This window comes from Lethenteron reissneri, chromosome 52, assembly GCF_015708825.2.
Source record: "Lethenteron reissneri isolate LAM-NWPU_2019-01 chromosome 52, ASM1570882v1, whole genome shotgun sequence".
In the NCBI taxonomy this organism is placed as follows: Eukaryota; Metazoa; Chordata; class Hyperoartia; order Petromyzontiformes; family Petromyzontidae; genus Lethenteron; species Lethenteron reissneri.
This window is the reverse complement of record NC_083830.1, coordinates 10,969,099-10,993,368: the sequence shown is the minus strand read 5'-3', so window position 1 is coordinate 10,993,368 and position 24,270 is coordinate 10,969,099. Positions and strand designations below refer to the sequence as shown.

Below are 24,270 nucleotides of genomic sequence, written 5' to 3'. Positions count from 1 at the left end.
AGTTTTGACCTCTCCCCTCGTCACACGGCGTCACAAAAAGTCCCCCCCTGAAATATGACGTCACAAAGCTCAAAACCATATTTCCATTTTAAAAATAAAACATGCTTCAAATCGCTTTAAACTATTGTCATTGTAGTGCGTATTTAATGTGGCGCTGCACTCTGATGTTGTCGGAGAAAACATTTATTAAAACGTTTATTCAATTAAGTAGAACGTGTTGTCTATATTTATTTAAAGTTGCGCATTTTGGTGTCAACGTCCCATTTCTCACCCCCCCCCCCCCTCACAAATGTCTGACGTCATTTTTGGACGGCCCCTAATATTAATTAGCTGGTGACGTCACTCCACATGGGGGGGCGAGGCGCCTCCTCCCCCCTCCTCGGCGTCAACTCACAACCCTCACTACAAAGGCAGAACCCTCACGTCACGCGATCTCCGTCACGCTGTTGAGACATCAAAGTAAAAAGGACGTCTTGATGAACAAGGGGTTATAACCTTTACATGAAATAAGTCCGTGTCACCGCACCCTTACAAATTGCACACGAATTGATGCAATTAATATATCACGTCCGCGGTCTGCTCTTTGCTTGTAGGTTTCAGAATTACTAAACTACACCCGTCTCTTTGACGGGCAAAAGGCTCGTATACAAATACAATTTTCCATCTTAGTAGGTACTTCCACCCACGGGTCGTGACGATGTTTTTGTTTGCCACGTCCACAGCCGCCCACGATTCAGAGCACCGAGTGGCGGTGTCTTCTATGTTCGGCTGCGAGAGCAGAGGCGCGTGTCCAGAACGATTGCCTGGATCATCTTGATGTGAAGCTTTCGCGACTGCAGGAATCCAGACTCTTTAGTTCTTTCAGTAAAGTCACGTAGGTAGAAAATAAAATAGATCACGACGTTTCGGGCGCAACACAAGTGCCCGTCATCAGGTGGGAAAGCTTGATCTGCTGCTGATTCAGACTGTTTTAAAAGGTTTGCAATGGGTGTAGCCCAAGGGTCATAAAGAAGTGGGTGGGGCTAGTGATGTTAATGTGAGAAATTAGCATGTAAATGTAAGAGTGGAGAGCGGCCTCCTCGACGAGGGCACGGAAGTGGCTATGTTAATGTGAGAGATTAGCATGTTAATGTGAAATCGAAGAGTGGTGCAATCCAAAGGATGCAATCCAAAGGGCATGTGAGCATGAGAGTGCAATCCAAAGGCATGAGAGTGCAATGCAACGGACATGTGAGCATGAGAGATCGAAGAGAGAGGCATAGAGAGAGACGCAGAGAGTCGAAATAACAGCTGACGGAGGCAGGTAGGATGGAAACATCAGTCAGTTAAGACTTTACCTGGTTAATAACGTCCTCCCAATGCTTGCTCAGTTTGTACCCATCCTCTCGGTTGAAGTTGTGTCTGTGTTTATATATTTGGATGGGTCCATGAACAAATCTCTGAAGGTAGCCGGTAGGTTTGCAGAGTACCTCCGTCTTGGAAAAATCTATTTCATGTGAGCCCACAGCATTAAAACAATCATCAGCCACGGCTGAGGTATTGGTCCTACCGTGTTTCGGATCTGCCTTGTGTTCACAAACGTGGTCCGAGACATGTCGTTTCATACTTTCGTTTCCCCAATGTAACTGCTGTCGCAACCACAACTCAGTTTGTAGACACGAGGGTATTGCATGTCAGGAATCACATCCTTTACAGATGGGATTAAATCACGGATTTTGTGTACTGTGTTGAAACGAACCTGGATATTGTTTAAAATTTTGGAAATATTTTTCGTAACCCCTGCTATGTATGGCAAAGTGATGGTTATGGTTGGATCCTCAGAAGGTTGTCTCCCCATTGCTGGGGAAACAGCTTTGCGGATTGTACGGTCCGAGTATCCCTTCATCCTGAGGGCTTAGTGTACGTGCTCAAACTCACTGACTAGGTAGTGCTGGTCGGAGATGCAACGTGCCCGATGGTGTAGTGTTTTGATTAGGGAATTCTTCTGGGCTGGATGGTGGTGGGAGTCAGGCTTTAGATCGGCATCCATGTGGGTGGCTTTCCTGTAGACCGAATGTCGATCTCCAAGAAAGCCACCCACACTACACCATAGGGAGTTTGCACGTGGTCCCGTGGATTTTTTCTCTGGGTCCTTTGGTTTTTCGTTCCACATTTAGAATCAATATCACGCACTTAAGAGTATTTGGCGACTGCTAAACATTTCCACACAAGCCACTTCGCTATCATTTGCAGCCATGTCGCTTCTGAAAAAGAGCTCAATAGCTGCTGGAGAGCTGTGAAACAGACCTTCAAAGCTCATCGGATTCCTCCAGTTTCAATATTTTGATTCTGGGTGTGTCGAGGCCGTTGTGTAAAAGTGGGAAGTGGGTGACGAGAGCAAACCAATTGAAAAGTGATTTCTTTAAAAGGGCTTGTCTCGAGTTTGTTGTGCTTCCCCCGCACCTCCGACTAGCACGGTTGGCTGCGTACGGTGCGAAAGAAGTTGAACACGCACACAGACAACGCAGAGCAGTGGACTCGAGTCCGTTTTACAGAGAATAGTCACCTCAATATCTCTAATTAATATTCCTGTAACTCGCTTTTTTTCTAATTGTGCTCCGAGTCATCACAATGGAATGTGCCCGGGCCCACTTTTAATGATTCGTTGTAATGTTTAGTGATTAACATTCGTGTCTGTGCAACGTTCTCTTTAGGAGTCCTTGTGTGAGATGGAGCCAGTCGATTTTGCTCCAATTTACACAAACTAAAGACGTTTTTCACGATTGCGTGCTTGATTTAATATTACAGTAATTGATCACTTGTAGCGTAGATACAATCACCATATCTCCCTTATAAATCCATTAATTTCACCATTCGAGTCAACTATTTGATTAATATTTTGTACAATAAGCATTTTTATAATACTGTGCCTCAGTCTCGTCAGATCTCAGCTCAGCAGAGGTTTGAGCCTGGATAGTGCTTGGAAGGACGACCACCACCACGCATAACAGGTGCTATAGGCCACGCCGTGGTCAAGCACAGGAACAGATCGCCCTGCATTCCTCCAGGGTGGTGAAGTATGGTCAAATATCACCTATATATAGATGACCATCTTCCTATGCACGAGGCCCTCATACATCCAGCAGTGGATTTACAAAATTGTCTGCATGTGCTGCAGTATACGCGTTCGCCACGCAATGACCGGCGTGGTGAAGTATGGTCAAATACCCCCCCCCCCCCCCACAGCTATCGGGCATCTCTCGTGCGTGGGGTGGGGGAGAGTGTGGGAGCCGAATTGTCAAGACTGTAGCACAAACAAAAACAAACTTGTCACGAACAAACACTGCGACAAACTTTGTTATCTTTATTACGTTTACACACGCGTGCGATAAACCACAGCCATGAAGAAGGGAAACTCGAGGCTTGGTGGAGCGCGCGTTACACACTGGCAGTGCTGCTGCTGCTGGCTGTCGGCCACACCGAGGCAGGGCTCAGAGTAACGACACACGACGTCACAACGATCACCTAACGCCACTATTCTGTACTAAACGCATCAACTTTTACCTCACACACACCACCATTTACCTCACGCCCCTCATTATTTAGCACGAAAAATACTAACGCATCAACATTTACCTCACACGCCTCATCATTTACTACAAAAATTACTAACTCGTGAAAATGTACCTCACACTGCATCATTTACCACTAACACACCTCACGACAACTAACACCTCACTTCTTACCTCTTGCCTCATTGTTTACCAATAACGCCTCATTATTTACCTCACGAATAACACCTCACCATTTACCACGAACTCACACTTTGTCTTAAAACAGTCTACCAACATCACGATTCATAATCAATGTCTTTTGGATTAGATTGTGTAGGTTTAATGTCAATGTTTAACGACAACCACAACTTACTCAACTAAACATTTTATTTGACCAGGTAAGGCCCACTGAGCTACGTGGCTCTTTTTTAGAAGCGACCTGGCGATCACAAATGACGGCTCAACCAAGTGGCTTGTCGCGTGGAAATTTATAGCAGCCAAATACTCTAAACGTGTGATGTTGATTCTAAACGTGGAATGTAAAACCGGAGGACCCGGAGGAAAATTCACGCGACCACGGGGAGAGACACGCAAACTCCAAATATACAGGTGTCAGGGTCGAACCCACGACCTCCTGCACAACAGGCGAGGGAGATAACATCTCGCCACTATTGCTTGACTGGATTGGCGATGTCGGGTGGTGGAGGGTTCGAGTCAAACACTAGACATCATGCCCACACGATCCCATCTGACAAACCAGGTATGAACCGCCACAAGCTGTTGACTTTAACAACGGGGGGGGGGGGGTGGTCAACGCGGAAACATAAATGAGAGGGGGGTTGCGGGCTCAGCAGCTCCGCTCGCACACGGTACAAACTTGTGGGAAACGCATTTTCACCGGAAAAACACAGAGGGTGGAAAATGACAAAATCCGAGTTCGCCTCGGGACAGCGGAAGCCAAGGGACGCCAGCGTTAGACGCTTCTATTGATTGTATTCACGGCCGCTCCGCTGCTGCCCTGAGGGGGCAAGGGAGGGAAGTGAAAGGTGATGGAGCCTCGTGTCTCACAGCGTGCGGGAGGACTGGGTCCCGGTGCTGGTGACCTTGGAACGGAACTGGGCTGGTTCCCTGGCAACTGGACACTGCCTACCAGACAGTGGCGGAGGCGTTGCATGAGGGAGGGATGAAGGAGAGATGGAGGAGAGATGGAGGGAGAGATGCAGGGATGTGGAGAGTGAGAGATGGAGGGAGAGATAGAGGGATGTGGAGAGTGAGAGAGTCATGGTGGGAGAGAGGGATGTATGGAGGCAGAGAGGGAGGGATGGATGGAGGCAGAGAGGGAGGAATGGATAGAGCAATGGAAGGAGGGTTGGTGGGAGGGAGGGAGGGAGGCAGGGAGGGAGGGATAGAGGCATGGATGGAGAGAGGGAGGGAGGCAATTAGAGCAGACGGACGGTCTTGCCGGTGACGGTGAGGAAGTCCTCGTCAGCCAGAGCCCGAAGCGTCTCATCAAACAGCTCCTTCGTCACGGCCTGCACAAGCACACGCACACGTAAACACGCACAGATAAAGATCCCCCATCTAGCCTTGACAGACTGTTGGGGCAAGTGCTGTTAGCGAGCACCTGTAAAGGCTGCCACGGCACACGAGGGGGTGGGTGGCCAGCACCACGCCCTGCCGCCTTTGTCTCCATGGCAGCGATCATTACACACCGCACCAGGTACTCATTTGAGGCTGAGTCGACCTAGGGGAGGCCCTGAACCGGATTTTGGTCGTGAGTGGAAATCGAACTCGGGTCGCCAGGTTGGTAGCACAGCATGCTAACCGTTGTACTACCGCTCCCCATACATAAACACACGCACGTATTTTAGAGCGAGCGAGTGTCATATTGGTCTGGTGAGTGCACGAGTGGTTGAGCAAGCAAGTATTTGAATGGTCAACTGGCGGAATGAGTGCTTGAGTAGCAGAGCAAGCGAGTGTTTGAGGAGTAGACTGAGCGAGTGTTGAGTAGCAGAGTGAGCGAGTGTTTGAGGAGTAGAGTGAGCGAGTGTTGAGTAGCAGAGTGAGCGAGTGTTTGAGTAGCAGAGTGAACGAGTGTTTGAGAAGCAGAGCAAGCGAGTGTTTGAGGAGTAGAGTGAGCGAGTGTTTGAGCAGCGGAGTGAACGAGTGTTTGAGTAGCAGAGTGAGCGAGTGTTTGAGTAGCGGAGTGAGCGAGTGTTTGAGTAGCAGAGTGAACGAGTGTTTGAGTAGCAGAGTGAGCGAGTGTTTTAGTAGCGGAGTGAGCGAGTGTTTGAGTAGCAGAGTGAGCAAGTGTTTGAGTAGCAGAGTGAGCGAGTGTTTGAGTAGCAGAGTGAGTGAGTGTTTGAGTAGCAGAGTGAGCGAGTGTTTGAGAAGCAGAGTGAGCGAGTGTTTGAGTAGCGGAGTGAGCGAGTGTTTGAGTAGCAGAGTGAGCGAGTGTTTGAGTAGCGAAGTGAGCGAGTGTTTGAGAAGCAGAGTGAGCGAGTGTTTGAGAAGCAGAGTGAGCGAGTGTTTGAGTAGCAGAGTGAGCGAGTGTTTGAGTAGCAGAGTGAGCGAGTGTTTGAGAAGCAGAGTGAGCGAGTGTTTGAGAAGCAGAGTGAGCGAGTGTTTGAGTAGCAGAGTGAGCGAGTGTTTGAGAAGCAGAGTGAGCGAGTGTTTGAGAAGCAGAGTGAGCGAGTGTTTGAGAAGCAGAGTGAGCGAGTGTTTGAGAAGCAGAGTGAGCGAGTGTTTGAGCAGCAGAGTGAGCGAGTGTTTGTGTAGCGGAGTGAGCGAGTGTTTGAGTAGCGGAGTGAGCGAGTGTTTGAGTAGCAGAGTGAGTGAGTGTTTGAGTAGCGGAGTGAGCGAGTGTTTGAGTAGCAGAGTAAGCGAGTGTTTGAGAAGCAGAGTGAGCGAGTGTTTGAGAAGCAGAGTGAGCGAATGTTTGAGAAGCAGAGTGAGCGAGTGTTTGAGCAGCAAAGTGAGAGAGTGTTTGAGCAGCAGAGTGAGCGAGTGTTTGAGAAGCAGAGTGAGCGAGTGTTTGAGTATCAGAGTGAGAGTGTTTGAGTAGCAGTGAGCGAGTGTTTGAGTAGCAGAGTGAGCGAGTGTTTGAAAAGCAGAGTGAGCGAGTGTTTGAGAAGCAGAGTGAAAGAGTGTTTGAGCAGCAGAGTGAGCGAGTGTGTGAGTAGCGGAATGAGCGAGTGTTTGTGTAGCGGAGTGAGCGAGTGTTTGAGTAGCGGAGTGAGCGAGTGTTTGAGTAGCAGAGTGAGCGAGTGTTTGAGTAGCGGAGTGAGCGAGTGTTTGAGTAGCAGAGTGAGCGAATGTTTGAGAAGCAGAGTGAGCGAGTGTTTGAGAAGCAGAGTGAGCGAGTATTTGAGAAGCAGTGTGAGCGAGTGTTTGAGAAGCAGAGTGAGCGAGTGTTTGAGAAGCAGAGTGAGCGAGTGTTTGAGTAGCAGAGTGAGCGAGTGTTTGAGTAGCGGAGTGAGCGAGTGTTTGAGTAGCAGAGTGAGCGAGTGTTTGAGAAGCAGAGTGAGCGAGTGTTTGAGTAGCAGAGTGAGCGAGTGTTTGAGTAGCAGAGTGAGCGAGTGTTTGAGTAGCGGAATGAGCGAGTGTTTTAGTAGCAGAGTGAGCGAGTGTTTGAGTAGCAGAGTGAGCGAGTGTTTGAGTAGCGGAGTGAGCGAGTGTTTGAGTAGCAGAGTGAGCGAGTGTTTGAGTAGCAGAGTGAGCGAGTGTTTGAGTAGCAGAGTGAGCGAGTGTTTGAGAAGCAGAGTGAGCGAGTGTTTGATTAACAGAGTGAGCGAGTGTTTGAGTAGCAGTGAGCGAGTGTTTGAGTAGCAGAGTGAGCGAGTGTTTGAGTAGCAGAGTGAGCGAGTGTTTGAGTAGCAGAGTGAGCGAGTGTTTGAGTAGCAGAGTGAGCGAGTGTGTGAGTAGCGGAGTGAGCGAGTGTTTGAGTATCAGAGTGAGCGAGTGTTTGAGTAGCAGAGTGAGCGAGTGTTTGAGTAGCAGAGTGAGCGAGTGTTTGAGTAGCAGAGTGAGCGAGTGTTTGAGTAGCAGAGTGAGCGAGTGTTTGAGTAGTAGAGTGAGCGAGTGTTTGAGTAGCAGAGTGAGCGAGTGTTTGAGTAGCAGAGTGAGCGAGTGTTTGAGCAGCAGAGTGAGCGAGTGTTTGAGCAGCAGAGTGAGCGAGTGTTTGAGTAGCAGAGTGAGCGAGTGTTTGAGAAGCAGAGTGAGCGAGTGTTTGAGTATCAGAGTGAGCGAGTGTTTGAGTAGCAGAGTGAGCGAGTGTTTGAGTAGCAGAGTGAGCGAGTGTTTGAGTAGCAGAGTGAGCGAGTGTTTGTGTAGCAGAGTGAGCGAGTGTTTGAGAAGCAGAGTGAGCGAGTGTTTGAGTAGCAGAGTGAGTGAGTGTTTGAGCAGCAGAGTGAGCGAGTGTTTGAGTAGCAGAGTAAGCGAGTGTTTGAGTAGCAGAGTGAGTGAGTGTTTGAGTAGCAGAGTGAGCGAGTGTTTGAGTAGCAGAGCGAGTGTTTGTGTAATAGAGCGAGCTGCCCGCACCATGTCGGACTGCGTGCGGAGTTCGTCGAGTAGGCCTTGGTACTTGAGAGCCGGGCCCCGGCCCTTGGCCTGGATCAGCTTCTTGAGGGCCTGGACCAGCTCCTCGCGGCGCTTGCGGGCAGTGGCGCTCATCCCTGCACCAACACAGCACCGCACAAACACACACACACATAATAAACACACAAGCGCAGCAAAAACCACACACACACGGCGATTGTGATAATGCCGATGTCCACATACCCGTGGTGATGGTAGCGAGGATGGTTGCGATTGTGATGATGGAGGTGGTGATGGTGATGATGTTCACATACCCATAGGGATGATAGGTGATTGTGGTGATGGTAGTCATGGTGGTGATGGCGATGTCTCCGTACCCATGGTGAGGATGGTGATTGTGGTGATGTTGGTGGTGATGATGGTAATGATGGTGATGATGATGTTGACGATGGCGGCGACGTCCTCCGTGGCTAAGATGGAGATTGTGGTGATGATGGTGGCGGTGATGATGATGTTGGAGAAGTCTCCGTAACCGTGGCAAGGATGGAAGATGACGGTGGCGATGATGACGATGGCATCGCCGTCCCCCCGTACCCGTGGTGAAGATGGAGATGTCCACGATGCCGGTTCGTGGGTCCGTCGCGGCCTGCTTCAGGGCCTCCCGGTGCAGCCTCTTGGCCTCCTCCACGTCGATCATCTCGACGCGCGGGGACAACCGCACCTTGGCGTGGGCCTCGGCCAGGCGAATCAGGCTCTCCAGCTGACGTGGGTAGGCCGACACGGAGCCGTGGCCGCTGCCCACCTTGCGCATGTCCACGTAGGCCTACGGGGGGTGGGGGAGGGGGGTTGAGACAAGAGGGGAGGGACATGGTCATCAACGCCTTGCTTTCACTGGCACATGCGAGCCGTGCCGGCGCGCTCTCCCCGTCTCTCTCCCTCCACCGTAATTCCTTTGGGCAGCAGGTTCAGCTACAAGGTCGCCTGCTGCAGCCTGCACCACCATCACCACCACCAACGACCACCAACGACCAACCACCACCACCAGCATCACCCCCAGCATCACCCCCAACCACCACCACGAACCACCGCCGCCGCACCTCGGACTCTCAGCCACCCCCCCTGTATACCCCGTCCCGCACCTCCGATTAGCGCGGTTGGCTACATACGGTGCGAAAGAAGTTAAAACGCGCGTACGCACATCTCTCTTCTCGCTGCTGTCACCCTGCACTGTGGCTCGTAGTGGATCTCTCTGCAGTGGCAGTACCGGCAGTGACGACTTCCCCCTTCTCCTCTCTAGACCCTGGACCATGACCAAGGCCACTGCCGAGCGTCGTTTCTCCGTGGCAGCCCCCGTCCGTCTGGAACACGTCCATCTTCGTTGTCACTGTCGTCACCGTCAGTGCCGTTATCGTCGTCATCGTTATCATCGTCGCTATCGTCATCATCATCGTAGTCGGCATCATCTTTCGCACCGTACGTAGCCAACTGCGCTAATCGGAGGCGCCCCCTAGGGGAAGGAAAACAAACTAAACACAAAAAGCAGTTCTAATTAAACGAGTTTGTCAATCTAGAGTGACGATGATTTAAAAGTGCATAGCTCCCAGTAGCTTCCTAATCTCGGAAGGAAAGAGCGTTCCAGACGGCCGCACAAGTGCGTCCAAAAGCGCCGCATGATATGGCGACCGTCTTTTGTCCAGCGGGGGGAGGGGGTCGGAGGGGGGGGGGGTCTGTGCCTCACCTGGATGAGCGTCTGGCCGGCCTCCTCGCTGAGTGTGGGGTGCACGTAGAGGCGCGAGTAGGCGATGTAGTCACGCAGCACCGCCATGTCCAGGAACTCCTCGTCCACCTCCTCCTGCGACTGGAAGTAGAGCGAGACGAGGTGGTGTGCCAGGCGGCGGTCAAACGCCTCGTCCTGCGGGTCCAGGATGAGGAAGATGAGGTCGAACCTGCAGCATGCACACGGGGAGGGGGGGGGGGAGAGACACACAGGGGAGAGAGAGGGAGAGACGGAGACCGGAAGGGGGACGGAGGCCAACAGGGAGTGAGGGAGGGAGAAAAAGGTTACTCAACTCTTTCTACACATTTACAATTGTGGGTGAGTAGATGAGCATGGGGGTTGGTAGGTGAGTGGGTAGGTGGCTGAGTGAGTGAGCGAGTATCTGCAATCCACCAACTCTCAGACAAAGCAACTGAGCAGCCAAATCAGTGAGAACCGAGTCTCCAGAAGTTGCTCTTCGTCAGCCCCATGAAACCAACAGTTTTGTGTGCCGCGGTGACTAAGAGATGTTAACTACCTCACCTGACATGCAGGAGATCGTGGTTTGATCCCGACCGTGACGCCTGCTCTAAATTATTCCCCGTGGTCGCGTAGATTTTTCTCCGGGTCCTCCAGTTTTTCCCTCCACATTTAGACTCAAAGCACGTTTAGAGTATTTGTGTCTGCTATAAATTCACACACTGTAAGCCACCTCGATAAAACTATCATTTGCGGCCAGGTCACTTCTGAAAAAAAAGAACTGTATAGCTCAGTGAGCCTTACCTGGTCAAATTTAAAATGTCTAGATTCACAGAGCTATCAGGAATTGAACTCGGGTCGCCGGGTTCACATTGTGGCACGCACTCACCGCTCTGCCACCTCCTCACCACTTGCACTAAACAAATTTTTATTTTTTATCCAGTTCGGCCCACTGAGCTGTATAGCTCTTCAGACGCGACCTGGAGAAATGATAGTTCAACAAAGTGGCTTATCACGTGGAAATTTATAGCAGCGGCCAAAAACTATAAACGCGTGGCGTTGATTCTAAATGTGAAGGGGAAAAACTCGGGAGGGGACCCAGAGAAAAATCCACGCGACCACGGGGAGAATGAACCCCACGACTTAACACCGGCAACCCCCTCCACAGCTCTGAGGACCGAGCGCATCGGCTCAAATGTCGACGTGCGACGGAACGTCGACTCTCCGTGCGTCAGGGGGTGTCCGGGCGAGAGGACCACCCGTGCCACCCCCACCCCCCCTGCCCCGCTCGGGTCCTCACCGCGAGAGCAGCGTGTGAGGCAGCTGGATGTTCTCGATCGTCGTCTTCTTGTGGTTCCACTGCGACTCCACGGGGTTGGCGGCCGCCAGGATGGAGGTGCGGGCGTTCAGCTGGCAGATGATGCCCGCCTGCGGCCGCGCGCGGACACAAAGTAAAAGGGTCAACCCCCCCTCACCGCTCCGTTCGGTCCGCGCGGCAGTTGGCGCGAGCGCCGTGATAGCGAGTAGCAGTGCCGGATGAAGGCCGGCACGGCACACAATGGGGGTGGGGGCCAGCACCGCACCCCGGCAGCCTTCGTCTCCCCGGTGCCGATGTTTACACACCGCGCCGGGTACTCATTTGAGTCGGCCTCGGAAAGGCCCAGGACCGGTTCAAATAATCGTCACTGATGTTGGTGGCCGCGAGCGGGAATCAACCCCTGGGCCCTCAGGTTCGAAGCGCAGCTCGCGAATCGCTGCTCCCCTGGCACGCAACTCCTACGACACGCCACCACATCTCCTGTCAAAGGAAACTCGACAACGGTGGCAAGCCCTACGCACGATCCAACCGGTGTCTCTTGGCGACGCGGCGCAGCGCACCGCTCGCGTTCACACGGAGGAGCGTCTGGTGGTGCTGCAGCCCCCCCCGCACCTTGGCGATGGAGAGCGTCTGCTGCTCCATGACCTCGTGCAGCACGGAGCGCGTGCTGTCGTTCATCTTGTCGAACTCGTCGATGCAGCAGACGCCGTTGTCGCTGAGCACGAGGGCGCCCGTCTGGAGCACCGTCTGGCGCGTCTCGGGGTCGCGCGTGACGTACGCCGTGAGGCCCACGGCGCTCGAGCCCTTGCCGCTCGTGTACTGGCCCCGCGGCACCAGCCCGTGCACGTACTGCAGCAGCTGGGACTTGCTGGTGCCTTGCGTGTGGAGAGGGGGCGGTGGGGGGGAGAGAGAGACACCGTGATGGTGCTGCCACGAGGATTTCTCACACACACCCGTGTGTGTGTGTCAGTGTGCTCGTTAACAGCACCTAACCCCAAAAGTCTGTTCAGGCAACAGTGTTGACTTAAAACTTTCGTGACTGCAGGAATTCATATTCTTGGTTCTTTCGGTAAAGTCACGTAGATAGAAAATAAAATAATAAAATACAATTAAAGTAAAATAAAACCAAAAACCCACGATGTTTCAATCGCAACACAAGTGGTCTATCTCTACCCCCCCTCTCTCTCCCCCTATCTCTACCCCCCCTATCTCTACCCCCTTCCTACCCCCCCATTGTCTGACTGGCTGCCCCGCCCATGCTCTGTACGCTGCACAAGTTCTCCTCCCCCCAACTCTCGTCACCCGCCCACTCACTTTGGAACCCCTTATATAAGCAGTTGCATTTGGAGGCTTGCCCTCTTTTCTCTTCGCCTGATGAAGACCGCTTCTGTTGCGATCGAAACGTTGTGGGTTTTTTGCTTAAATTTTAAATTGTATTTTATTATTTTTATTTTCTATCTACGTGACTTAACCCAAAGAACCAACAATAGGCAACAGTCTGTTCTATATGGAGGGGATCTAAGTCTTTGGTAACGTAGTGATTAGCACGCAGCGCTACGAACCCGGTGACACGTGGTCGATTCCCGCTCACGACCAACACCAGTGACGATTATGTGAACCAGTCATTGGCCTCACCTAGGTTGACTCAGCCTCAAATGGGTACCTGGTGCGATGTGTAAATATCACCACTGGTGAGACAAAGGCGTGCCGGCCTTCATAGGTACTACTCGCTAACAGCACTTGCATCAAACAGTCTGCTAAGGCTATACGGTGGATCTTTGTCTCGTGTGTGTGTGTGCGCATTGTGGGGTGACCAAAACACAGCAAGTTGGCACAACAGGGAGCCAAATGTGGTGCATCTACCAGTCAACTCAGTCAATCAACCCATGGCAGCGATGGAGCCTTTGACACTTCACGTAGCCTCATAGTGCACCTGGCCTGGCACAGGCGCCGTCACCGCCACTTGGTGGCGAACGGCGGCTGTTGTTGTTGTTGTATGGGCCGCGTGGGCTACACGGGGGCCCTTTGTGTGTTGTGTACAAGCGTGTCGCCCGCTCACCCGGGTCTCCGCACAGGAGGATGTTGATCTCCGCGCGGAAATTCCCGCGGCCGGTTCCACTGAAGTCTTTACGGGTGCCGCCAAACAGCTGCAGCAGGATCCCCTACGGCCACATCATCACCATCCACATCATCACCATCCACATCGTCACCATCCACATCGTCACCATCCACATCATCACCATCCACATCGTCACCATCCCACATCATCATCCACATCGTCATCCACATCGTCATCGAAGTCACCATCATCAACATCGTCATCATCATTAACGACATCATCGACATCGTCAACATCACGCGTCATCAACATTGTCATCGTCATCATCGACATCAATGTCATAGATGTCGTAATCAGCAACATCTTCGACGTCATCAATCATGTGACCTGTTCACGTATAATCCACTCCCTGATTGGATGAAGGCATCGTTATTATGAACTCACTCTACCCGTGGGTGGGCAGTACAGCAAAGTGTGGACTAATCCCCATCTGTTCCATCTGCATGAGATAAGTGTGTTGCCCGCCCCAACAAACCTCCTCACAGCGCGTGTATTTTCCACGCGCATTCCGGTATCCCCCCACGCGTGTGAACATTTAACATTGGATGGCCGAAAACAACTTAACGCATAGAGGACCGCAGAGCTTGGGCAATCGTTGGTAGCAGCAGCCGAGTCACCGTGAGTGTTCTGAGCTCCCGGGCAGCGGTTTGGCTGGCGCAGCGTCTGTGCCGATGGCCTCAGCGAGTTTGTCATCAGGAGGCACAATGGATGGCTCCGACCGAGATCGCATGAACGCGATTTTACTAAAGGAGTCCGATCGTGCACCCGCAACCGTCTGTCATCGGACCCCAAGAGCCACAATTCCCTTGCTCTCCAACCCCACTTAGTTGTGACCCCGTGACCTTGTGACCCCGTGAGCCTCTCGCCTTCTTGATGTCGTCGTTCTCGTAGATGCTGGGCGCCAGAGCGGAGGAGAGACGGTCGTAGATGTCCGGCTTGGAGGCCAGCTCCTTCAGGACCTCCACGCGCTCCGCAGAGAACACCTGGGGGGGGGGGGGGGGGGCGGGGGGGCGATGAGCGTCATACAAAACTCACCCAGGGGTCTCCGCGATCGTGGGGTTCCCCAACTCCTGCCTTGATCTCCCTGAACCGCGACAAGGTGGATCGATTTGTAACCAAGCAAACGAGGTGGGGGAGGGGGGGTGGTCGCCCGGCACCTTGTGCTGCTCCTCGTCGTCGATGCCGCGGAGGCGCTTGGCATCCGTCTTGATGAAATTCACCACGTCGATGTGGGTCTTGTACACGGACTTCACGTTGCCCGCACGCGGGTGAACACGCAGTGGCACCGCGCGGTAGATGCCTGCTCGCCCGCATACCGCGACACAGCCCCAAGTTACTCGCACAGCACAGCCCACGCAGCCCGCGTCACCCACGCAGCCCTCGTCACCCACGTCACCCACGTCACGCACGTCACGCACGTCACGCACGTCACGCACGCAGCCCTCGTCACCCACGTCACCCACGTCACCCACGCAGCCCTCGCAGCCCACGCAGCCCTCGTCACCCACGTCACCCACGTCACCCACACAGCCCTCGCAGCCCACGCAGCCCACCGGGGCGAGCGCCGTCTAACAGGCTCCTCTCCATTTAGGCCGCCATGAGCGGCCCGTCGGCACCAACCGCACACGGCCGCCTTTGTATCCCCAAATGCCAACATTCACACGCCGCACCGGGGTACTCGTTTATCAACTCGCCCACTCTCTCATCTACTCGCTCGTCAATCCATCCACCCACCCACCCGATCTTCTATCCATCTACAAACGCATTAACCAACTCTCTCATCCAGTCACGAAACCGCTCGCCCACGTGCCGTGCTCACCCACTTTCCCGCCCGCTCGACTGCTTATCCAACTGCTTTCCCAAATGCTCACCCACCCGCCCACCCACCCGTGCGTGCTAACCCGCTCACCGGCCCACTCCCATGCGTGTTCACCTACCTGCCCACTCAACCGCTCGCTCGCCCACCCCCATGCGTGTGCGCGTGTGTGCATGTGCACGTGCGTGTGTGTGCGCGTGCTCACCAGTGACATTGACGCGGTCCCCGGGCTGCACTCGGTCCACCAGGTCGTTGTGTGAATACAGCACCACGGTGTGCGGCGTCTGCCCGGGCGGCATGTCGTCCGGGGACTCCTGCAGCTTGATCTGAGCACACACGCAGGGCCACCACTTGTCACTCGCCATGTCCACCACCACGTCCACCACCACGTTCACCACCAAGTTCACCACCACCACCACGTCCACCACCACCACCACCACGTCCAGCAGCGCGAGTTGCCCAGCACCACCAGCACCACCGCCGCCGTTAGTCGCTCAGCGGGGATGAGGTGCACGTAATGAACAGAGTTCGCAATGGTAGTGACGATGGTAGTGATAATGATGGTAGCGATGATGATGATAGCGATGATGATGGTCGTGATGATGATGCTAGTGATGTTGACCTATGTATATAGCCTGTGACCTTTGGCCTATGTTAAAAAGACAACGACCCGACTGGAAATCGATTGTGCCGATTCACCGCCAGAGGGCAGCACACACACAAAGATCCCTGTGGAGCCTTAGCGACTGTTGGGGCAAGTGCTGCTAGCGAGTAGCACCAATGAACACCGGCATGGCACACGAGGGGGTGGACGATCAACACCACGTCCGGCCGCCTTTGTCTCTCTAGTGGTGACGTTTACACACCACACCAGGTACTCATTTGAGGCCGAGTCAACCTAGGGGAGATCCATGATCGGTTTAGATAATCGTCACTGGTGTCAGCCGCGAACGAGAATCGAACTCGGGTCGCCGGCTTCGTAGCGCAACGCGCTAACCGCGACCGCTACCGCTCCCCTCCGCACACACACACACACGTAGACACACACCTCTACCCTCGCTCACCGCGAGCCCTCACCCCCCCCCACTGCACGGGCCCTCACCATCTGCTTGTCGGAGAAGAGCGAGCGGTTGTGTATGAGCGCCATGCTGTGCGTGGTGTTGCAGTTGCGGCAGAGCGCCGGCTCGGCGATGCGCCCACGGTCGATCTCGACGCGGGCGCCGGCGCCGCACACGTGACAGCGGAACACCGCCTCCTGCATCTCGGGGATGAGCTGCGACGAGCGGATCACCATCCCCGAGATGGTGATCAGCTGGTCGATGTCTACGCACGCACGGGCACGCACGCACACGGGTGTTAGCGCGTGTGGTGTGTAGCCCGTGTGTGCAACTTGTAGCGTGTAGCGCGTGTGCAGTACGTAGCGTATGCGGCGAATAGCGTGTGTAGCATGCAGCGTGTGTGCGGCGAGTAGCGTGTGTAGCGTGTGTGTGCACCGTGCGTGTGTGAGCATGTAGCGAATGTGGCGTGTACTGTGTGTAGTGTGTAGGGTGTGTGTAGCGTGTGTGGCCTGTCCTATGCGTGCGGTGTGTAGCGGGTGTGGCCTGTACCATGTGTGCAGTGTGTAGCGTGTGTGGCGTGTAGCATGCGTGTGGTGTGTAGCATGTGTGGCATGTAGCGTGCCGTACCCTCGGGGTTGAGGTTGCGCATGTTGCGCGTCTTCACGGCGTTGTAGGGCCGCACCTGCAGCTGGTGCTCCAGCACGGAGTCCGCGTGGCGCTCCACAAACAGCTCGTTGGCCGCCATGTCCAGCGTCGGAATCACTTCCTGCCATGGCAAGCACAACCAGTCGCTCCTCAACCTCACAATCTCAACCTCGCTCGCCACGACCTCGCTCGCCACGACCTCGCTCGCCACGACCTCGCTCGCAACGACCTCGCTCGTCACGACCTCGCTCGCCACGACCTCGCTCGCCACGATCTCGCTCGTCACGATCTCGCTCGTCACAATCTCGCTCGTCACAATCTCGCTCGCCACAATCTCATTCGTCACAATCTCACTGATCCCTTACACTGAGATACGACCACAGGAGCGGTGTGCGTGTTACAAAGCGGCATGAATGACACCGCGTCCCTACTCACTGCACACAGAAAGAGTGCGCATTTATATTACACAAGTAGCCAATCACGGGCCTCCGCGCGAGCGAGAGAGTCTATCGGTCCCTATGCGAGTGTCAGCATCTGTTTGCGAGCAAACGGCTCCGTGGGGTAGGGGGCGGGCGCGTAACCATACTTCACCGCTCCGCGTGCTGCGCATGGTACGGGCGCTACCTGGGGGTAGTTGACGAGCTGGCGGTAGAGGTCGGCGTCGAAGAGCCGCAGGTGCTCCAGGTTCACGTTCAGGAAAGGCTCCCCGATCACACTCACCTGGGGCGGGAAGGTGAGGTACACATTCATGTATGTAGGGCGCCACGGTGGCTCGGAGATGTGAACTACCTCGCCTGGTTTCAAGGAGGCCTTGGGTTCGTCTCGACCATGACGCCTGCTGTATGTATTTGGAGTTTGCGTGTCTCTCTTCCCGTGGTCGCGTGGATTTTTTCCAGCTCCTCCGGCTTTTGCCCTCCACATTGACAATCGACATCACCATGCGTTTCAAGTATTTGGCTGCTGCAGTACAATTTGTGAAAAAAGACCGATGTAGCTCAGTGGGCCTTACCTGGTAAAATGAACATATAGCTGATAGTTTTAGTTATTAATATAATAACTTGGTTACCCGATTGTGAATGATAGTGGTGGTAATGATTATGAAGTTCGTGGTGATGATGATGATAATAATAATTATGATGCTGTTGCTAACGACGATGATGGTGGTGATGGTAGTGATAGTTATGATGATGATGATGTGTCATAGAGAGGAAGTGAGCGACGAGCAGCGAGCTGCATTTGCCGAGGCCGTGTCGGGAGAGGGAGGCAAGGGACGCGACTGGTTCGCACGCAACATCGTGGTGCAGGCGAGTGTCGGGAGAGGGACGCGACTGGTTCGCACGCAACGTCGTGGTGCAGGCGAGCGAGTGGCGAGTGAACTGGCGAGTGGTTAGCGGGTGAGCGAGCAGGCAATTGGTGAGCGAGCGAGTGAGTGGCAAACGAGATGGAGAGTGACGAGAGAGCAAGAGCGGGTGGGTGAGTATGTGGGTGAGTGAGTGGTGAGCAAGTGAATTTCGAATGGGTGAGTGAGCGAGTGGGTGAGCGAGCGAGCGGGAGAGTGAGCTAGCGAGTGAGTGATGAGCAAGCGGCGAACGAGCGGATGAGCAAGCAGGTCAGTGAGCGAACTGGTGAGTAAGTGGGCGGGTGAGCGAGGGTGGGTGAGTAGTGAGCGAGAAAGTGGGTGAGTGAGCAAGCGAGTGGGCGAGTGGCGAGTGAGCGGGCGGTCACCTCCTCGAGGCGCTGCATGTAGAGGGGCGCCGCGAGGTCGACCCCGGGGCAGTCCTCGTCCTCGCGCTCCTCGCTTGTCACGAAGCGCAGCAGGAAGCGCTGAGCGCACAAACACACAGGCGCACGGACACAGGTTCCCCAGGGAGGCCACGCGGGATGCGGGGTCAAGTGCCGCACGTGGACAACGCACCCACGACGCACAGGTGGGCGGCACAGCGACGCGCCCGGCCGCCCGGCCGCCCGTCTCCCCCAGTGGGTCGACTTTTTGACACGCTGCACCGGGCGCTCATTTGAGACAGGTTCTCGAACTAGACGGAGGCCCAGGACCAATTGGGATAATCGCCGCCGGTGTTGGTGGTGACCGTCAGCTCGGGTCGCCGGGGTTCGTAGCGCAATGCGCTAACCGCTGCGCCACCGCTGCACGCGTACACCGTTAAAAATGGGTAGGAGAATGCGTATAACGGGGCAGGGGTGAGTGCATGGAGGACGTAGGAGGCGGTGAGAGGGATCTCGTGGGTGGCGCAGGGGAACTGGGTGGGGAGGCGGTGGAGGGATCAGAGGATTGGGGAGACGAGGTCCCGTTCACAGGTGCGGAATGTGGCTGTGGCATATTGGACCACCCTGCCTCTCACTCACCCACTCATTCACCCACCCACCCTCCCACTCATTCACCCACCCACCCTCCCACTCACCCACCCAGCAACCTACCCACTCAACTATCCACTCATTCACCCACCAAGACAGTTCACATCGTATGGGGCTGGCAACTCCACGAAGCAACTCTAAAAGCCTCAGGCGGGAATCGAACCTTGAACTTGTCCTTGCAGGTGTTGACGTTGACGTCCGTGCCCCAGATGACGAGCTTCTGTCCCAGCGACTGCTCGCTCGCCACCGAGTCATCCGCCTGCGCTCCAACCACCACCACAGCCGCCGTGAGTGCAACAGCGGTTACAACCGCAACCAAGAGCCACTGCACCAACCGCACTTACTACACCTACCGTACCAACCACAGCGACCATACCAACCACGCCAACCGAAGGTGGGTGTGTGAGTGAGTGGGTGGGCGGGTATGTGGGTGGGTTGGTGTGAACGGGTAGGTGGGTGGGTGTGTCGACAGGTGGGTGTATGGACGGGTGGGTGGTAGTGTGCGTGGGTGAGCGGGCGGGTGAGCGGGCGAGTCTCTCACCGACTGGTCCACGGCCGCCAGGTCCACCTGCCGGGGTTTGTGCGCGGAGCCGAGGTCGGGGCGCTGGCGCCGGGGGGTGCCGCGGGCGCCGCTGCGGCCCGAGCTCGGCGTGCCGTAGCACAGCGGGGAAGACGGCTCGCTCGCTCCTGCACAGACAAAGACGCCCCGGGTAGGCCACGCCAGCTGATAGGGCAAAGTGTAGCACCCTACGAAGGCCGGGAAGGCATGCGCGTGCACGAGGTGGCCGGCACCACCGCGCCGGCACGGCCTGGTTGGTTCATTTACACGCCGTACCGGGAGCTAATTTTTAAGGTTGCGTCCACCTAGGGAAGGCCCAGGATCCGGTTCACATAACCATCACCGGTGTTGGTGACTGCGAGCGGCAACCGAACTCGGTTCGCCAGGCTCGTAGCTACCGCTGCAAAGACAAAGATCCCCCATATAACCTTAACAGACTGTTAGAGCAAGTGCTGTTAGCGAGTAGCAGTACCTATGAAGGCTGGAATGGCACCGGAGGGGGTGGGTGATGGCCAGCACCATGCCTGGCCGCCTTTGTCTCCCACGCACTCACAGACGCCCATGGCAATCTGGTGGCATCTGCCAAGTGTCCAATGGTACCGGTGTGCATCTGGCATCATCTGGTATGATCAAGAGCTGTGTTCTTCACTGCAAGGCCCGTGGGCCACTGGCGGCTACCTGGTGGGCTTTAGTACAGCCCCTGATGCACCCCCATCATCATCCTGCTGCTGTCAAGCCCCCAATGGTTTCAAACGTGTGGCGGCCCTCACACACTAGATGATGTCTTATCAGCGGAAGTACCTCCCCCGCCCACCTGAAAATGAATGAAGAGCACTGATCGAAAGGTATCCATTCGAGCCTGGCATTTGGTATTATCATAATCATCATTATTATTCTGCTCGTTTACCCAGGAACGCATCGCCGAGTCTCAACTCTTCTTCAGGAGGGTTCTGCCAAGGTGCCGCAGTAAGGGGGGTGATGATACTGCCGCCTCTGCTGCTGCAGCCACCTCTGCCTCCCCTGCCGCCTCCAAATTGAATTATTTGCAGGGGAATTTCTCAACAGCACTGGGCATGGACGAAGTTTGGGATAGGGGGGCACGGGGGTCAGGGGGGGGGGGGGGGGGCAAGGCCTCCCCAAACCATTTATTTTCAGTAGTTTACAATAAAGATTTAAAATAAATAAATTATATGCACCTACAATTCCGAATGTGGGAGACAAAGAAAACCCCTGCCCCCCCCTAAATATAGACGTCAAACTCCGCCTATGGCATTGGGATGTGGCTGTTTGTTTGTTTGGCTGATACCAGTTCCGCCGTGTGTGTGTGGGTGTCGCTATGGGAGGAGGAAACCTCACGCAGACAAGGGAGAGAACATACAGACTCCACTCACTCACACTCTCACTCACTCACGCCCTCACTCTCTCTCACACGCTCACACTCTTTCACTCTCACTCACACTCTCACATACTCACTCTCTCACCCTCTCACCCTCTCACCCTCTCACCCTCTCACCCTCTCACACTCTCACACGCTCACTCTCTCACTCTCTCACCCTCTCACCCTCTCACCCTCTCACCCTCTCACACTCTCACCCTCTCACACGCTCACTCTCTCACTCTCTCACTCTCTCACCCTCTCTCACACGTTCACAAGCTCACACGCTCACACTCTTTCACTCACACTCACACGGTTCTCCGTTCATGCGGAGGCAAACTCCACACAGAGAAAAGGCAGCACCCGAGTCGGGAAACGAACCCAGGAGCTTGCCGCTGCGAGGCCACGGCACCACCGTCCTGGCACCGCAGTGTGCGTGAGCGTGGGGAGGCGAGGGTGGGGGTGCGTGAGGGTGGAGGAGGACTTGGGGGGGTGGTGGTGGTACCTATGGTGCTGGGCTGGCGCGAGGGCGGCGCGGGGCTGGAGAAGAGCGAGGTGCGTGCGGGGCTCGGGGCGCCGGCGCTGTCCACGCTGCCCACACTGGCGCCGACCACCAGCGGGGACGCGGGCAGCGGCACGAGGTCGGCGGAGCCCGGGGACGCCACGGCGTCGGCGGCCAAGAGCCGGGCACGCTGGAGGGGGGGCGGGGACCCCCCCACGGAGCCCGCTGCACGCACACACACCACCATAAATACCAGACACACCACCACACACACCATACACACCGCTCACACCGCCACGTAAACAAGATGGTAAATGTTGTGGGTTTACTCTTCAACACACCGGTGTGTGCTGAAACAGTAACCAATTGGCACGTTTTGTTTACGTGACAAACCTTACTAATTGGCTGTTTTGGAAGCACCCAAGTTTCGTCTTTTGGCATCTCCATTCTGCCTCCTCTGTCCTCACTTAAACTGACTGTGTTATTAAAAATCACTTAGTTTAATATGTTGTTAAAAAGGTAATTTTAAAAACATAAATGAAATTATTATTAAGTTTGTTGGTTTTATTTATTTACTCTCGAACTGTGGGACGCTTTGATGTCGTCTGCAGGCCGAGTGGCCCATGACAAAGAGCTTTTTAGCTCTTCGGCTTTACTCGGTGGGAAATACCCTCCTGGTTGCGAGTCTCTGTCTCTCAGCCACACGAGGCCATGGCATAAGGGAGATGTTTAAACTAACTTTTTATTTTGCCAGGTAAGGCCCCAATGAGCTACGTAGCTCATTTTCACAAATGATAGCTCAACGAAGTGGCTTATCAAGTGGAGGGGAAACCCGGAGGACCTGGATAAAAATCCACGTGGCCACGGGAAGAGAGAGACCCCGCAGACTCCAAATATACAGCAGCAGGCGTCAGGGTCGGGATCGAACCCACGACCTGCTGCATACCGGGCCAGGTAGTTAACATCTCATAGCCACCGTGGCGAGGGCAGTAAGAGAGATATCACTATAAGGGCAGCAGATGTCAACGATGGGGGTGGGAGATGTCATTGCGAGCATGCAAGCGAGTGGCAGCACGAGGAGGGCAGCGGCAGCGACGGGTCGGGGGGGGGGGTGGCAGAGGGGGGCGGTGGGGCAGCAGCCACGTACGTGTGCTGGGCACGCTGCTGTCGCCGGCAGCCTCGCGACCGCGCTTGCCGCGCCTGCCCTGCGGGGTGGAGGGTGGAGAAGACATCGTCCTGCTGCTGGTCGTGGGGGGCTGGAGAGGGCAAAGGGGGAGGGGCGAGAGGAGGGGTGGGGGGGCAGAGGGACCGGAGCGGCACGGGTTAGAGTACAGCTCAAGTTTACATCGGAGCTAGGTGAGTGTTGGGGCCAGAGCCGGCCCAGCCACTAAGCGACCCTTGCAATTGCAAAGGGCCCCGTGGCCAGCAGAGGGCCCCCTAGAGTCACTGCTAGCTCGTGGGTGAAAAAAATCATACATCAAAGGGGCCTCCAACCAAATTTTGCTTAGGGCCCCCAAAGGTCGTGGGGCCGGTTCTGGTTGGGGCCAGTGTTAGTGTGTTAGTGTCTAAGCTAGGCTGGTGTGTTAGTGTGAGCTAGGTTAGTGTGTTAGTGTGAGCTACGTTAGTGTGTTAGTGTGAGCTAGGTTAGTGTGAGCTAGGTTAGTGTTTTAGTGTCTAAGCTAGGCTGGTGTGTTAGTGTCTAAGCTGGGCTGGTGTGTTAGTGTGAGCTAGGCTGGTGTGTTAGTGTGAGCGAGACTAGTGTGTTAGTGTGAGCTAGGTTAGTGTGTTAGTGTGAACTAGACTAGTGTGTTAGTGTGAGCTAGACTAGTGTGTTAGTGTGAGCTAGACTAGTGTGTTAGTGTGAACTAGACTAGTGTGTTAGTGTGAGCTAGACTAGTGTGTTAGTGTGAGCTAGACTAGTGTGTTAGTGTGAGCTAGGTTAGTGTGTTAGTGTGAGCTAGGTTAGTGTGTTAGTGTGAGCTAGGTTAGTGTGAGCTAGGTTAGTGTGTTAGTGTGAGCTAGGTTAGTGTGTTAGTGTGAGCTAGACTTGTGTTGGTGCTAGGATGAGGCCTCGCTTGACAGCGACTGCCGAGTGAGCAGCGGGGGCGCACAGCAACAGGCGGGCGCGCGACACCACAACCACAGCCTCCCCCACAGCCTCCGCCACAGCTCACGGTGGTGATGGCGATTGTTGTTGTTGTAAATAAGACAGTGACAGCTGTTCGAGGTTGTTAAAGACTTTCGCGCCAAAACTAAACAAACTTGTCGTACGGTGACGCGTTGGAAGTGGCGCACGAGCACACACGCAACGCGACTCAACACATTCTCCAAACACACAAACAGCGGCCCGAACGGAAACACATGACGGACGACGTTTCGGACAACCGTCCTCCTCGCAAAGCCGACACGGGAGCGGCGGGCCCAGCGCTTTGACGCGACCCCCCCCCGGCCCGCCCGCCTCGCGTCTCTCTGCCCTCTGGGGGACCCGCGCGGACCTCGTCAGCGAGCCGAGCCGTATCCCCTCGCGATACACGATGGAGCACCCCCCCCCCCCCAACGGTGCAGATACGTTGAGGAGGGGGGGGGGGGGTCCTGTAATCCCGTGCCCCCCACTTGTATTTCTCACCGAGTGAGTGGAGGTGGAGATGCCGCTGCTGTACACGCCGCCTCCGAGTGCCTTTCCCGCCAAAAGTGGTAACCACGT

The 24,270-nt window shown here is 54.9% G+C and overlaps 2 protein-coding genes across 2 annotated transcripts in view; both read right to left on the bottom strand.

The window, feature by feature from the left end:
- LOC133355890 (plasmanylethanolamine desaturase 1-like) overlaps window positions 1-3,737 on the bottom strand; it is a 26,876-nt gene extending 23,139 nt beyond the window's left edge. Inside the window, exon 1 of the mRNA XM_061573305.1 lies at window positions 3,726-3,737. Coding sequence (XP_061429289.1) covers window positions 3,726-3,737 — 12 coding nt within the window. The remainder of the gene's footprint in view (window positions 1-3,725) is intronic.
- LOC133355976 (DNA replication licensing factor mcm4-like) lies at window positions 3,321-24,270 on the bottom strand. The gene is made up of 19 exons (XM_061573444.1): window positions 24,193-24,270; window positions 22,714-22,822; window positions 21,570-21,791; window positions 19,672-19,817; window positions 19,294-19,389; window positions 18,486-18,584; window positions 17,385-17,480; window positions 16,743-16,881; window positions 16,160-16,380; window positions 15,263-15,383; window positions 14,399-14,541; window positions 14,108-14,224; window positions 13,182-13,284; window positions 11,735-11,997; window positions 11,105-11,232; window positions 9,808-10,015; window positions 8,664-8,892; window positions 8,073-8,206; window positions 3,321-5,065 (listed from the first exon to the last, which is right to left on the bottom strand). The coding sequence occupies exons 2-19, from the start codon at window positions 22,796-22,798 to the stop codon at window positions 4,973-4,975; spliced, it is 2,643 nt and encodes an 880-aa protein (XP_061429428.1). The 5' UTR covers window positions 22,799-22,822; window positions 24,193-24,270; the 3' UTR covers window positions 3,321-4,972.